Source organism: Pongo abelii, chromosome 11 (genome assembly GCF_028885655.2).
Source record: "Pongo abelii isolate AG06213 chromosome 11, NHGRI_mPonAbe1-v2.0_pri, whole genome shotgun sequence".
Taxonomy (NCBI): Eukaryota; Metazoa; Chordata; class Mammalia; order Primates; family Hominidae; genus Pongo; species Pongo abelii.
Genome location: NC_071996.2, coordinates 20,569,081 through 20,584,384, shown reverse-complemented (window position 1 = coordinate 20,584,384; position 15,304 = coordinate 20,569,081). Strand labels below are relative to the sequence as shown.

The window sequence follows — 15,304 nt, the reverse complement described above, 5'->3', positions numbered from 1 at the left end:
CATCTGCCTCAGTAATTCAATCCCAGGTGGAAATACATAGGCGGCAGGTGGTTTTCAAGCAAACTTCACATCAAAACCTACCAGATGTCTGCTTTTCTTCCATAGCCTTCTCCACTGATGACTTCAGGGCTCATCCAGTATGGTGTGCCTGTGACAGACTTCATTCCTGTCCCTGAGAGACAGATGGTCTGAAGCCGTTTGCTGGCCCCAAAATCTCCTAGTTTGACGTTGCCTGTTGAATCTCGCAGGATATTTGCGCCTAAAAATAAGACATTGCCTCATTTCATTAATTTTATTGGCAGTCTGGAATATAGAATAAAAGAACAATGGCAGAGAATTACTTCATAGACTCTTCGATTTATCCCCAAAGTTAGGCTGCTTTTCATCCTCTGGCAGTAGCTGGCATAATGCTAGTCACACAGGTGGCGCTCATTAAGGATTTGCTGCAAGAACACTACATTTTTAGGTCAGCTGTGTGTTTAGGACCTAGAACGTTTCTATTGAAAATGACTGGTGCAGGTTGGAGGTGAGGGTGAAGAGGAGGAGAAAAGGGAAAAGGGCTAAGAATGAAGCTCAGTGAAGGACCAAGAAAGCCCCCAGTTTCTCTGTCATAAAGCAAGAAGCCAATGGCTGAAGCTTATTTCCCTGAGAAGCCAGCCTTTTCTCAGAAACTTCCTTAGGGACCTTCAGAACAAAAGCATTTTCCCCCTCTATTACTTAAATTTAGTTACCTTATATTTTAGAGTTTTCTTAATATTGAATCTTGCTTTAATTTTACTTCTCAATTTCTAATATTTTAAATGTCTGATAGGCCGGCTTTGAGCTTTTCATTTAAAATTTCATTAGCTTTTATAATAAACTTTTTAGATAGCTTCAGATTTACAGAATTATTGCAAAGATAGTATAGAGAGTTCCCATATACCCCCACACCCAGTTTCTCTATTACTAATATCTTAGTATGGTACATTTGCCACAATTAATAAACCAATACTGAAATATTATTAACCAAGTTCATACTTTGCTTAGATTTCCTCAGTTTTTCCCTAATATCCTTTTTCTGGATCCAGGATCCTAACTAGGATCCCACACCATATTTAGTCATCATGTCCCCTCAGGCTCCTCTTAGGTGGAATACTTTCTCAAATTTTCCTTGTTTTTGATGACCATGACATTTCTGAGGAGTACTGGGGTCAGGTTTTTGTAGAATGCCCCTCAATTAGGATTTGTCTCATGTTCTCATAACGGGAGTTGTAAGTTTTTTGGAGGAAGACCACAGGTAGACTGCCATTCTCATCATATGATATTAAAGGCACATACTGTCAACATCATTGTTGATGCTGACCCCTTGATCACCTGGCTTGAGATAGTGTTTGTCAGGTTCTCCACTGTAAAGTCATTCTCCCCCACCCTTTCCGTACTTTGGAAGAAATTCGCCACGCACAGCCCACAATTAAGGAGTAAAGAGTTATGCTCCAGGCTGAGTAGCTACATAAATTATTTGGAGTTATGCTGCAGAAGAGATTTGTCTCCCCTCTCCCACATATTTATTAAATCATTCATTTACATCACTATGAACATGGGTATTTGTTTTATACACTGGGTTATAATCCAGTACTACTTTATTCACCTGCTATTTATCAGTTTCAGCCACTGGAGTCCTTTCCACTGGCTCTGTGTCCCTTTGCCATACCCCTATCATTGTATCCTTGGCTTTTGTTTTGGAGCACTTTCTTGCTTTCTGGCATTTGAAGATGCTCCAGGCTCATCTTGTATACTTCCTGCACCAGTCCTAGAATCAGCCATTTCTCAAGGAGGCCTGGTTCCTTTTAGTGGAGAATGGTATTAAAAAAACAAGATATTGGCCAGGTGCAGTGGCACACACCTGTAATCCTAGCACTTTGGGAGGCAAAGGTGGGTGGATCGCTTGAGCTCAGGAATTCAAGGCTAGCCTAAGCAACGTGGTGAAACACCATCTCTACAAAAAATACAAAAAAATTAGCTGGGCATGGTAGCGTGTGCCTGCAGTCCCAGCTACTTGGGGGCTGAGGCTGGAGGATCGCTTAAGCCCAGAGGGCCGAGGCTGCAGTGAACTGAGATCATGCCACTGCACTCCCGCCTGGGTGATAAAGTGAGACCCTGTCTCAAAAAAACAAAAACAAAAAACCAAGCTTGGGCACTAGGCTCACTTGTTTCTTATTCTCTATTTTCACTCTTATCATTTTAAAAACTCTGTATTTTTTCTGGGATTATAAATCTAGTTTCTGTCTTTTATAAATCATTTCTCATTTTTTTCCACATAACCCTCATTACTTTGGACCTTCTCATTTTTAACTTTTTCTTTACCTATTCTTAAATAAGCCATTTATTTTATTATCTAATTTTAAAATTTTACTTCAATTCTTATTTTTAACTCTTCCATAACCTTAACCATATTTTATATTACAAAGAGACTCATTTTCTTGGTTCTCTTACCCTTTTCTTAAAAAATGGTCTCTAAGAAGGAGACTGAATAGTGGAGAAAAGCTACCTTACAGACTGGAGAGGATAAAGAGACCCCACTCCTATCACGGGGCTTCTGTACCTGTCTTTCTGTTCTACCAGCAAATTCCCCAGTCTAGTCAATGATGGTTCCCTAAAGCCTCTCTCCAGAGGAGAGTCCAGGGTCCATACTCTGCACACCTTAAGCGTAAACATGCCATGACATTAGTGATCTTCTAAAAGAGCACTGTCTAACATTTCCTACCATCCAGTACTTTAAGAAGGAATGTCAAAAAAGCCACCGTCTCTAGAATACTTAACCAGTGGAAGGAAAACAAAGTCCATTTTTTACTGGCTACAAGCAGGGCTCTGATAGGGGAAGGAACAGTCCAAGGCAGGTCACAGACAGGGCAAGCTGTCTCTGGGGCAGAATCACCAATGTTGAACCAATGCTTATCCACAAGAAGGGCTGAGGAGAAAACAGGTAGCCAGGCTCCAACAGAAGTTTCTAAAAACTTATTTTGGATGTGTTAAAAATAAGTTATTAAGGAGACTTTGCAGACATATACAAAGGTAGAGCAGCATGCACAGCCATCACCCAGCCTCAACATCCATCTGGACAATCCTGCCCCAGCCATACTGCCAAGCACTCCCCCTCCCCTCTCTAGGATTTGAAGCATATTCAAGATGTCATGATCAACAAATGGTTCAGTACATATCTTTCAAAGATAAGGACTCTTATCACACCCAAGAGGATGAACAATAACTTAATATTATCAAATATATAGTCAGCGTTCAATTTGTTACATTAAAAAAAACTAGAATCCAAATGAAGTCCATACATTGGGAGTCACTGATAAATCTTCTAAGTCTTTCCTAAAGTTCCCTCCAATCTCCTTTTCTTTTTTCTTTGCAACTTATGAAGAAACTAAGTTGTTTGCCTATAGCTTTCTCATGGTCTTGATTTTACTGACTGCATCCCAAAGAATCATTTTAACACGCTCATCTGTCCTATATGTATATTACATAATTCTGTAACCGAATTTGGAGGCATGATCAGATTCAGGTTCAATTTCTGGGGGACTGAGGAAGAAAACTACATAGATGATGCTGTATTCTAGACAGTCTCTATTTAAGTGATATCAGCAGCTATTAATGTTTAATGCAATATCTGTTCATTATTCTTTCTTCGCTTGTTAGCCAAAATACTTCTATGAAGTTAAGTTTCCTTTCATCCATTATTTGGTCTTCAGTGGTCTAGTTTGTAAAACAAACGGAACAAAAACAAAGGCAGAAGAGAGCAACAGTTTTTGAAATAGTGAGTTGGTTCCCTAGCAATATAATCAATTCATTTTCATCCTAGGTTTCATTATGACTTCATGGGTCTAAATTGAAAACCAATCAACTATTGGAGAAATGAAAACCAATCTTCCTTTTCTCTTACAATTTAAAAGTTGCTCATGGAAATTTGAGAAATACAGAAAAAGTATATAGGAGCTTGGCAACATAGCAATACCCTATCTCTACAAAAAAAAAATTAATTAACTGGGCATGGTGTTGTGTGCCTGTAGTCTCAGCTACTCAGGAGGCTGAGGTGAAAGGACTGCTTGAGGTCAAGAGGTTGAAGCTTCAGTGAGCCATGACAGCACCACTGCACTCTAGCCTGGGTGACAGAGGGAGACCCAGACTCAAAATAAAAAAACAAACAAAGGCCGGGCACGGTGGGGTCACGCCTGTAATCCCAGCACTTTGAGAGGCCGAGGCGGGTGGATCACCTGAGGGTGCGAGTTCGAGACCAGCCTGACCAACATGGAGAAACCCCGTCTCTACTAAAAATACAAAATTAGCCGGGTGTGATGGCACATGCTGGTAGTCCCAGCTCCTAGGGAAGCTGAGGCAGGAGAATCGCTTGAACCGAGGGTGGGGGCGGAGGTTGTGGTGAGCCGAGATCTCCCCATTGCACTCCAGCCCTGGGCAACAAGAGTGAAACTCCGTCTTAAAAAAAAAATAAAAACGACCATCACTCATCCTGCCACTTGATGATAACCACCATCAATCATATGGAAATTTTCCTTTTAGGTCATACTTGAATTTTACAAACTTAAGATCATATTGCACATCCAATTTTATATTTTACATTTATTCTCTTATCAATATATTTGCCCTATGCTTTAAAATCAGCTTACTTCCAGCCTTCTCTTTTGACCAGGATGGCTCATCACTAAAGACGATCCACTTGGCGGGTAGCTCCCTCAGTTCCCTTGCCTTGCCTCATTATGAGGGCTAATGAGCAGCTGGCTTGAATGGACATTATTCCTAACTTAATAACTTCTCTGTGAGGTTCTTCAAGCGATCAGGTTTCGTACTTAACAACTGAGGTCTGCCTAAGATGTGTAGATCATGAGCAATGTCCCCATCTTTTCAGACTTACTCTAAGTCCCATTCTAGTATATGTGATCTGGCTTAGGCATTCCGCATTCTACTCCATCACCAGGAACTGGTTAGGAATATTCTTGTTGGTCTGAATATGGCCATAATTAGGACGTGCCACACCTCAAAGGGGAAGTGAAAGCCTGGGAGCTCATAAGAGTCCCCAGCAAGACCAATGAGTAGTATCTTTATACACACAAATACAAACGTGTACACATACATATTTATAGTAATACATTGCTTAATGATGGGGATGCATTCTGAAAAATGCATTGTTAGGCAATTCTGTCATTATGCAAACATCATAGTGTATTTACACAAACCTAAATGGTATAGCCTACGACACACCTAGTCTATATAGTATAGCCACTGTTGTAAATGTGGTCCATAATGACGTGGAAACATCATTATGTGGCACATGACTGTTTATTTATTAACAGACGGGGTCTCGCTACATTACCCAGGCTGGACTTGAACTCCTGGGTTCAAGCGATCCTCTTGCCTCAGCCTCCCAGGTAGCTGGGACTACAGTCATGCACCATCATGCTGCTCTTCATTATTTTTACTGATTGATTTATAAAGTGATGTCTAAATTTGGGGCCACAACCTACCTTTACAGGACCAAACCTCCAGGTATGTTTTGTAGTATAGATTTTGAAGCATTCTTAAATTGTACCTACCCCCACCACTTGCTTTTGTGTGACTTTATGCATTTACCTACATCCTTTATCCCTGCAAACAGTTGAGTTTTTGAGTTTTAAAGTCAGTTTGACATAGTTGGAGTTCATCAAAGCTCAGTTTGGGGCTCTTTTCTTTGCTTCTCTTCATTCTTTCCCTAGGTAGTGACATCCATTCCTCCGAGTTTAAATTAAAGCGTATTGCATGCATTAACTCATTTACTCCTTATAAGAATCCTATGAGCTGCATACTATTATCTCCATCATTTAAGAATGAGGAACTGAGAGACTGAGTAACTTGTCCAAGGCCACACAGTGTGGATAAAAGCCCAAATTTCAATCAGGCCATCTGGCAGCAGGGATCCTACTCTTAGCCAGTCTATCCTAATACCTATGCAATATGTATGAAAACATGATCTCACTTGTATGGTCTCTTAAACTTTACTGATTCTGTGAGCCCCCACAGTACAGCTACCCATTTGTGGAGACAGGACTGGTGTGATAGAACACTGAGAGAGTCCACAAGAAAGCAAGAGAACTGTTTCCCTGTAGTATTTCAGAGATAGATGAATTAATGTTAAATGTCTTATCCACATCACTTGTTTCATTCACATTCACTAAGAACTGTGTACTTAAAATAGAAAATACCTCATTACTTACCTTTGATATCTCTATGGACAATCATATTACTGTGCAAATAATGGACACCCTCCAGAATCTGACGGGTGTATTTCCTAGTCACATTCTCAGTAAGAGCGCCATATGCTTTTAATTGGTCCTTAATTGAACCCTAGGAGAAAAGAAAACAAAAATAAAAACTACTGTATATGGTTTGAAATGAAAACTGCCATTAAATCTTTATCAGTAAAAAGGGCAGGAATTCTCATCTCACTCATCTAAGCATGTCCTACTTGAATTTTATTTATTCTGTTCTTATTCTGTTTTTAAAGTATTTTATTGACATCTGCTGATTTTCTCAGGAAAATGGGTATAACTAGAAAGAACACAGAGATTTTAAAGTTTTTTCTTTATATACTCAACACTCAAGTTCGAAACATGAGAACATACACAAAAGGAGAACAGATTTTCTCAAGTGTTTTCTTAGGGCAGGATAAGGTGCCATCTCTGAGAAAGCTGAATCAGTCTGAAGTGAGGAATAGGTATTTGAATTTTGAAAACTTCCCTAGTGATTCCAATGTACAAGTTTGATTAATAATCCCTTTAAAAGACAGAAATAAAATGCTTCCTGAGGGACAAATCTCTTTTTTGACAGGAAAATATATCCAAATGTTTCTGCTTTTCCTTGAATTTTGGTAAATGGTGTACTCTGTCATATGAAAGTAAATTCTTGGATTTTACAGATTTAACCATTTGTCCTTTCCACTGTTTATGAGCCATCCTTGGAGGGAGAGCATTTTGCAATTCTGTGGACCCAAACTTGCAAACACACATATGGAAGGCAGCAAGTGTGCCCAGTCAACTACTCACACCTACAGTTCAGCATGGCTTGTTTGTTCAGTCTACTGTGTCTCTACTTGTAGTATTATACAGAATAGGCAGGCACAGTGGCTCACGCCTGTAATCCCAGCACTTTGGGAGGCTGAGGAAGGCAGATCACCTGAGGTCAGGAGTTCAAGACCAGCCTGGCCAACAGGGTGAAACCCCATCTCTACTAAAAATACAAGAATTAGCCAGGCATCGGCTGGGCGTGGTGGCTCACACTTGTAATCCCATCACTTTGGGAGGCTGAGGCAGGCAGATCACCTGAGGTCAGGAGTTCCAGACCAGCCTAGCCAACCCCGTCTCTACTAAAAATATAAAAAATTAGCTGGGCGTGGTGACAGATGCCTGTAACCTAGCTACTCAGGAGGCTGAGACAGGAGAATTGATTTAATTCAGGAGGCGGAAGTTGCAGTGAGCCAAGATCGCACCACTGCACTCCAGTCTAGGCAACAAAGCGAGACTCCTTCTCAAAAAAATAAAAATTGTAGCCAGGAGCAATGGCTCATGCCTGCAATCCCAGCACATTGGGAGGCCGAGGCAGGTGGATCACCTGAGGTCAGGAGTTTGAGACCAGCCTGGCCAACATGGTGAAACCCTGTCTCTACTAAAAATACAAAAATTAGCTGGGTGTGGTAGCGTGCACCTGTAATCTCAGCTACATGGGAGGCTGAGGCAGGAGAATTGCTTGAACCCGGGAGACGGAGGTTGCAGTGAGCTGAGATCGTGCCATTGCTCAGCCTGGGCAACAAGAGCGAAACTCCATCTCAAAAATAAACAAATAAAAATTATGGAAATGCATGTATTTTTAAATGAGTAAACATATTAATCACCACTTTGAAAACCATTAATACTAGATGTACTCTATATAATGACAGATGTCACAAATCACATTTTATAACTCCTAATGAAATTATAGACTCTAGTGATGACTATCAATCAGTGCTAAAAACATTAGGTGGATGGCTGAAAAGGAACAGGCTATTCCTATGTGCCACTGCTATACCTCATATTACTTTCTGGTGTGCAGGAAAAAACAAAACTTTACAATGCAGGAATCAATATGTCAATCACCCTCATCTAATGGTAGGTCTTTGCATTGCCACAGTGGAATAACCAGAAATTGGCTCCTGATAGGATGCAACATAAAGTACACAGCTTCATCTATGATGTTATCAGATAAAAAAGGTTGAATGTGAATCTAATTTAGACCTTAGATCTAACTTGGAGTTTATAGTAAAAAAGGGATAAAGAAACAAATTAAAATCCGCATGCTCATTTCGGCAGCACATATACTAAAATTAGAATGATACGGAGAAGATTAGCACGGCCCCTGTGCAAGGATGACATGCAAATTTGTGAAGCATTCCATATAACTAAAATTATAAAAAATTTAAAATAAAAAAAACAAAATCCACAAGAATGCAACTAGAGAAATCCATGACTTTTTTTTTTTTTTTTGCAAATTCTTCCAGATCCTGAGAGTGAAGACTCTTAACAGTCTATCCTCCTCTCTTTGTCAAATCTATATCATGTACAAACTGACTGCTCTAGATAGTAATCCTAGCACTTTGGGAGGCCAAGGCACAAGAATCACTTGGGCTCAGAGTTTGAAACCAGCCTAGGTAACAGAGTGAGACCTTGTCTCTATTTCTTTTTAAGAATTATAAAAAATTGTTTAAGAAGAGAGAGATAATTAAGGGGCACAACAATTAAATGTATGTATAGACTAGAACTTGGTGTGAATATATCAGCTATAAAGGGCATTTTAGGGCATTTAAGGAAATCTGAAGATGGACTGCTAAGATGTCTGTAACCTACTAGAGAATACTTTTATCATTAATGAGTTAAAAAATACAAAGACAGATGAAGAGAACAGAAAATACTACTCAGCTCTAATTTAAAACTCTTCCAAAATGTCCTTAACTAGGGTTAACATTTTATAATCTACGTTTTTGTTGTTTTTCTTTTATTAACTAAAATTTTAAATAGAATGTGTATTTTCAAAAAGATGTACTAACTTACCCCTGGCATATATTCCATAAATATGGAAAGTGTTTTTTCCTGGGGATCCCTCAAACAGCCATAATACTGAACAATTCGCTCATGTAGCAAGTTTTTCAGCAACTGAATTTCACACTCAAGTGCATTTACTTCCTGAAAGAGAGAATTCATTGTTAAGTCTTCAACAATGTCAGTAAGCAAAAAATTGTAACTTCATGGACCATCAAGGTGATTTCATTCTGAAAATTTTAGTTCCCAAGTAATAAACATCTGAAAGTCTCTAACCAATAACTTTTTAAACAGTCCTTGATGATATGCTAAAGCAACACTGAATCAGATTAGGATTATAACTGAAGTACTAAAAAAAAATCCATATTAAAAAGTAGACAAACATATCTAATCTGTTTTACAAATAATTTATACCAAAGAAAACTGCATTTTTTTTTTTAAATGCTTCTTATTTAGAATGGAAGGGGCTTAATGTTAAAAAATAATAATAAATAAAGTTTCTTATAATGTGACAAAGTAATTTGTGCAGTGATTTTTACCTTGCTGGTCTCAGGACTGTCGGGATCAAATTGAACTTGCTTAACAGCCAATTCTCTTCCTGTATCAACATCATAACAGAGGTAGACCCTTCCAAAGGCTCCCTGGCCAAGCAGTTTGCCCAATCTCCAGTTGGTCGGAGCTCGAGGTGCTGAAAAAGAACACTTTCTTAAAGTGAAACATCAAACAGCACACAAATAAATGGTTAATAACTAAATGAGCATACTGCATTAGTGACATCCTTCATTGAATGTACTTGGATATAAGGAAAAATTATGATTATCCAAATTCACAGTTACCATCTTTCAAAATTTTCTATTTCGCCAATTTTCTACAAATCCTAAACCAAAAAGAGATTCATATCCCAAGACTCATTTTTTTCTGAAATTGTTTTCCTAATTACACATGTGACAGCATCTTTCTTTCACTCAATCTAACATGCCAAAGACTGTAAGATGCACCATTTCTAATCTTCACTGCAGTAATATTTCTACTTAGTTTTTCAGCCTCCACCTACAATGTAGAAAGCTGGAAAGAGTATCACTCCCATCCAAACAACAAGAGAAATCTGGGTAATCTACAAAATTTAACTTTTGTTGAACACATATCAAAAAACTAAGATTGCAGGGCAACCAACTAACCTGAAATCTAAGGAAAAAGTGGTACCTCCAAGGAGAGACAGAACAGAAGCATTGGCTCACTTGTGGTAAAGCACAGAGAAAGACCCACACAAGCAAGGAAGAATTCACCTCCATTTTAAACAAATGTGGGCTGGCATGAGAGTACTGAACCCTTGGGAGATCTAGACACAGGTGAGCTCACACCTGCTCTAAGTCTTTTCTGTGGACCTCTACCATGCACTCACAGGAGCAGGAGACACCAGGGAAAGCCTCCCTTGGTGGTCAAGGCCTGGAGAAGCGGAATGGCCCACTGTTGTGGGAAATGCAGAAAGCCCTTCTAAACCCTTCTCCCCTAAGAAACAAGAGCCTTCAGCTGCTGGAGAAAGCAGCAAACCCTGTCACCCCTGCATTACAGTTAAAGACCCACTGAGGCTAGCGGAATGCAAAAGAAAAAAAAAAAAACCCTACCCCTGAGAGAGAGGCTGAGGCTGGAAACCTTCTGTGACCCTGATCATTAGAGCACTCCTACTCCTGGAAGATGGGCAAGCCCATCTCTGAGAACTGAGGAGATAAAGCCTGCCTAAGACTGAAGCTGGATAGGACAACACGGAACCCTCTATTCTGCCTCCCCTATCCTAGGCTGGCAAGTAGCAGCAATCCACTACTGAGAGCACGACAAGGCCATAGAGAGATCCTCCCTCTCTGAGAAGTAGGCACAAAAGAAAGGCCAAGGCTGGGCGCAGTGGCTCACACCTGTAATCCCAGCACTTTGGGAAACTGAGACAGGCAGATCACCTGAGGTCAGGAGTTCAAGACCAGCCTGGCCAATGTGGTGAAACCTCATCTCTACTAAAAACACACACAAAAAAAAAAGAAAAGAAAAATAGCCAGGTGTGGTGGCAGACGCCTGCAATCCCAGCTACTTGGGAGTCTGATGCGGGAGAATCACTTGAACTCGGGTAGGGGAGGCTGCAGTGAGCTGAGATCACACCACTGCACTCCAACCTGGGCAACAAGACTGAAACTCCATCTCAAAAAAAAAAAAAAAAAAGAAGCTGATGGAGCAGGACTATTGAGAAAATCCCTTTAGGAAACCAGCACAAGCTAATTAGAAGAATTTAAAGTCAGTGGTGCACAGAGACCATGACAACAACAAAATCCAAACCCAGCTCAACTCCTAACTAGACTGACTGACTCAGCTCCTCACAGTAACGGCCTGGCAGAAGAAGAGCTGTGCCTATTTCCAGGCATACATTCTATTTACCTCCTCCCTTATCCTATACATGATATCTGGCATTCAATGTAAAATGATAAGACACAAAAAAGCAACCCTTCCAAAAAAAAATCAAAAGCAAAAGCAATTAATACAACCAGACTCAGGAGGTTCAGAAGGGAAATTTAAAATAACTATGACTAACATGTTAAAGGTTCTAATGGAAAAGGTAGACAACATGCATGAACAGATGGTGAACAGAGTGATGGAAACTACAGGAATGAGTCACATGAAAATGCATGAAATAAAAAACAATGACAGAAATTAAGAATTCCTTCAACAGGATCATAAATAGATGCAACAAAGCTGAGGAAAGAATCAGTGAACCTGAAAATAGATCAATGGTGGGGGAGAGAGGGAGAGGGAGAGAGACAGAACAGAGGTATGACACAGTATCAAATAGTCTAGTGTATAGGTAATAGGAATCCCAAAAGAAAAAGGAAGAATGAGACAGAAAAAATACTTGGAGAGGTAACAACTGAGAACTTTTCACAGACAAACTATAAATACAATAAACTGAAAGAACACCAGCTGGGAACCCTACACAAATATACCTAGACACGTCATATTCACACTGTAGAAAATCAAAGACAAAATCTTGAAAGCAGCTGGGGGCAGCTGCGGGGGAAGAAGGCATATTACATATGGAGGAACAAAGATAAGAATTACAGCAGATTTCTCTTCAGGAAGTATATAAGCCAGAAGACAATGGGACAATAGCTTTAAAGTGCTAGAAACGCCAGGTGCAGTGGCTCACACCTGTAATCCCAGCACTTTGGGAGGTTGAGGCAGGTGGATCAGCTTAAGCCCAAGTGTTCAAGACCAGCCTGGGCAACACAGCAAAACCCTGTCTCTACAAAAAATACAAAAATTATCTGGGCATGGTGGTGCACGCCTGTAGTGCCAGATACTTGGGAGTTTGAAATGGGAGGATTGCTTGAGTCCAGGAGGCAGAGGTTGCAATGAGTTGAGATTGCACCACAGCCTGAGTGACAGAGTGAGATCCTGTTTCAAAAATGAAGGAGAAATAGACTTTTTTCAAACAAACAAAAGCAGAATGAACTCATTACCAGCATGCCTATATTACAAGAAAGGTCAAAATGCAGTTTTTCAGGCAGAAGGAATTTGATACCCAATAGATCTTGGATCTGTCTTTGTTTATACAGATTTTGGATATATACAAAATCTATAAAAATGAATAGACTGAAGATATATATAAAAGACATTTTTCTCTTATTTTTAATCACTTCAAAAGATAGCTGTCTAAAGCAAAAATAACAGCAATATAGCATGGTGTCAATATGGATATAAAAGTAAACTATGACACACTAGCACACAAAAAGAGGAATTCAGAGTATGCAAATAGTGCTGCAATAAACATCTTTGAACATGAATCTTTGTATGCACTGCTTACATAGTAAGGTCTGAATGCTTTGCAATCCAGCCTGAGTTACCACTGTAGGCCTATTCCCACTATTTCAAGTAAGATACTCCCACATCAGCCAAAAATTGAACTATTCCCCATTTTTAGATGATGTTATGGCCTCTTGCACATTATCTCCTCAGCTGGTGATTTCTACTCACATTTAAATGCTATACAATAATTATTTCTCCATATATCATCTATCTCATTAGATTATGTCTTGGAGATTATGTTTGAAATCTCAGTGGCAGGCATTCAACAAGGATATGTGGAATGCATGGATAAAGAATGACTAGTTGGTAATAATTTTCCTAATACAAGTGAAGAACAGAATTATCTAAAGTAATTAGCAGTGATACCATGCTTATACCTGACATTCGAACCACCTTTAGAAACACCACTATTACCTTTTTTGAGTAGTTCATCTGACCCCAAAAACTCACTTAGTATTTATTCCTTTTAATAATATAAAATTCTAAAAAGGTTCTGCTCTACATTTCACTATGCCAAGTTCTATTACTTACAACGGCTGGGTGGGCTGATGTCCATTACGGTCAAAGTAGGATTGTCTATGTCACTTCCCCTTCTTCTTATTCGACTATCATCATACTCTGGGGTAAAGATACTGCTTCCACTACTAGTGCTTAAGGAATGATCAGTAGGACTGAAACTCACAGGAGACCGTAAGCTGGTACCCTGGGTCCTTCTAGCTCTTGGAAAAGTTTTACGACCTAAAAAATGAAAAGAGAATGACCTTATACCTTTTATTAATATGTTATACTTTTAAAGTATTTAAAATTTGTAATGTAGAGAATAGAAATTTGTCCTGTGACTAGGCTCAGAAACTGAAATAGCAATGATTGGGTGGGAAAAAATAAACAGGATCTGAATACAAATTCAAATAATCTCTTATGATAAAACATGTATGAGTGTGCACACATACACACACAAATCATAAAAAGGAACCTCCTCACTTCTGGATAAAAAGGAGAAAAAAAATTTACTCTCATTTCCAATAATGATTTTAAAATCTAAAACAAAGATGCAAAAGTTCATAGGTAGTAATTTTTTTCTTTTCTTTTTGAGATGGAGTTTCACTCTTGTTGCCCAGGCTAGAGTGCGGTGGTACAATCTTGGCTCACTGCAACCTCCACCTCCAGGGTTCAAGCGATTCTCCCGTCTCAGCCTCCCAAGTAGCTGGGATCACAGGCGCCCGCCACCATGCCCAGCTAATTTTTTGTATTTTTAGTAGAGACAGGGTTTCATCGTGTTGGCCAGGCTGGTCTCGTACTCCTGACCTCAGGTGATCCACCCACCTCGGCCTCCCAAAGTGCTGGGATTACAGGCATGAGCCACCGCACCTGGCCAGTAATTTTTTTTCTTAAAGGGATGATATAAGTATCAATCTCATCATCAAAGAGTAATTTTCTAATATCATTTAAAAGTTACTCCTTTTGGATGGGTGTAGTGGCTCATGCCTGTAATCTCAGCACTTTGGGAGGCCAAGGCAGGCAGATCACTTGAGCCCAGGAGTTCGAGACCAGCCTGGGCAACATGGCAAAACCCCATCTCTATTAAAAATACAAAAATTAGGCTGGGCACGGTGGCTCACGCCTGTAATCCTAGCACTTTGGGAGGCCAAGGCAAGTGGATCACTGGAGATCAGGAGTTTTGAGACCAGCCTGGCCAACATGGCAAAACCCCATCTCTACTAAAAATACAAAAATTAGCCAGGTGCGGTGGTGGGCACCTGTAATCCCAGCTACCTGGGAGGCTGAGGCAGGAGAATCCCTTCAACCCAGGGGGCAGAGGCTGCAGTGAGCTGAGATCGTGCCACTGCACTCTGACCCAAGAGAAAGAGCAAGACTCCATCTCAAAAAAAAAAATTAGCCAGGCATGGTGGCGTGCACCTATAATCACAGCTACTTGGGAGGCTGAGGCAGGAGAATCGCTTGAACCCAGGAGGTGGAGGGTGCAGTGAGCAGAGATCATGCCACTGCACTCCAGCCTGGGTGACAGAACAGAGTGAGACTCTGTCTCAGGAAAAAAAAAAAAAGAAGGAAAGAAAATTACTCCTTTTTGGCCAAGTGCAGTGGCTCACACCTGTAATCCCAGCACTTTGGGAGGCTGAGGCAGGAGGACTGCTTGAGCCCAAGACTTCAAGACCAGCCTGGGGAACATGGTGGGACACTGTCTCTACAAAAAAAATTTTTTAATTAGCTGGGTGTGATGGCAAATGCCTGTAATGGCACACACCTGAACTCAGGAAGCTGAGGCAGGAAGATCACTTGAGCCCAGGAATTTGAAGTTACAGTGAGCTAAGATCATGCCACAGCACTCCCACCTGGGCAAC

The 15,304-nt window shown here is 40.2% G+C and overlaps 1 protein-coding gene, 1 long non-coding RNA gene and 1 other non-coding gene across 7 annotated transcripts in view; 2 read left to right on the top strand and 1 right to left on the bottom strand.

The window, feature by feature from the left end:
- The window catches only part of MAP3K2 (mitogen-activated protein kinase kinase kinase 2), an 86,851-nt gene that overhangs the window by 9,748 nt on the left and 61,799 nt on the right, over positions 1-15,304 (bottom strand). For both annotated transcript variants that reach the window (XM_009237624.4, XM_054549144.2), the window contains exons 12-16: positions 13,476-13,682; positions 9,638-9,786; positions 9,111-9,242; positions 6,246-6,375; positions 82-259 (exon numbers count right to left, since the gene is read on the bottom strand). In XM_009237624.4, coding sequence (XP_009235899.1) covers positions 82-259; positions 6,246-6,375; positions 9,111-9,242; positions 9,638-9,786; positions 13,476-13,682 — 796 coding nt within the window. The remainder of the gene's footprint in view (positions 1-81; positions 260-6,245; positions 6,376-9,110; positions 9,243-9,637; positions 9,787-13,475; positions 13,683-15,304) is intronic.
- Positions 1-15,304, top strand: part of LOC112132266 (uncharacterized) — a 71,110-nt gene that overhangs the window by 14,201 nt on the left and 41,605 nt on the right. The window contains exon 3 of one of the 4 annotated variants that reach the window (XR_002914073.3): positions 106-2,471. The exons of the other annotated variants lie outside the window; for them this stretch is intronic. This is a non-coding gene — a long non-coding RNA (uncharacterized LOC112132266). Of the gene's footprint in view, positions 1-105; positions 2,472-15,304 lie in introns of those variants that run through there. 4 annotated transcript variants of the gene reach the window in all.
- LOC112132555 (U6 spliceosomal RNA) lies at positions 8,357-8,463 on the top strand. Its single transcript, XR_002914303.1, has one exon. It is a non-coding gene; the product is annotated as a U6 spliceosomal RNA (small nuclear RNA).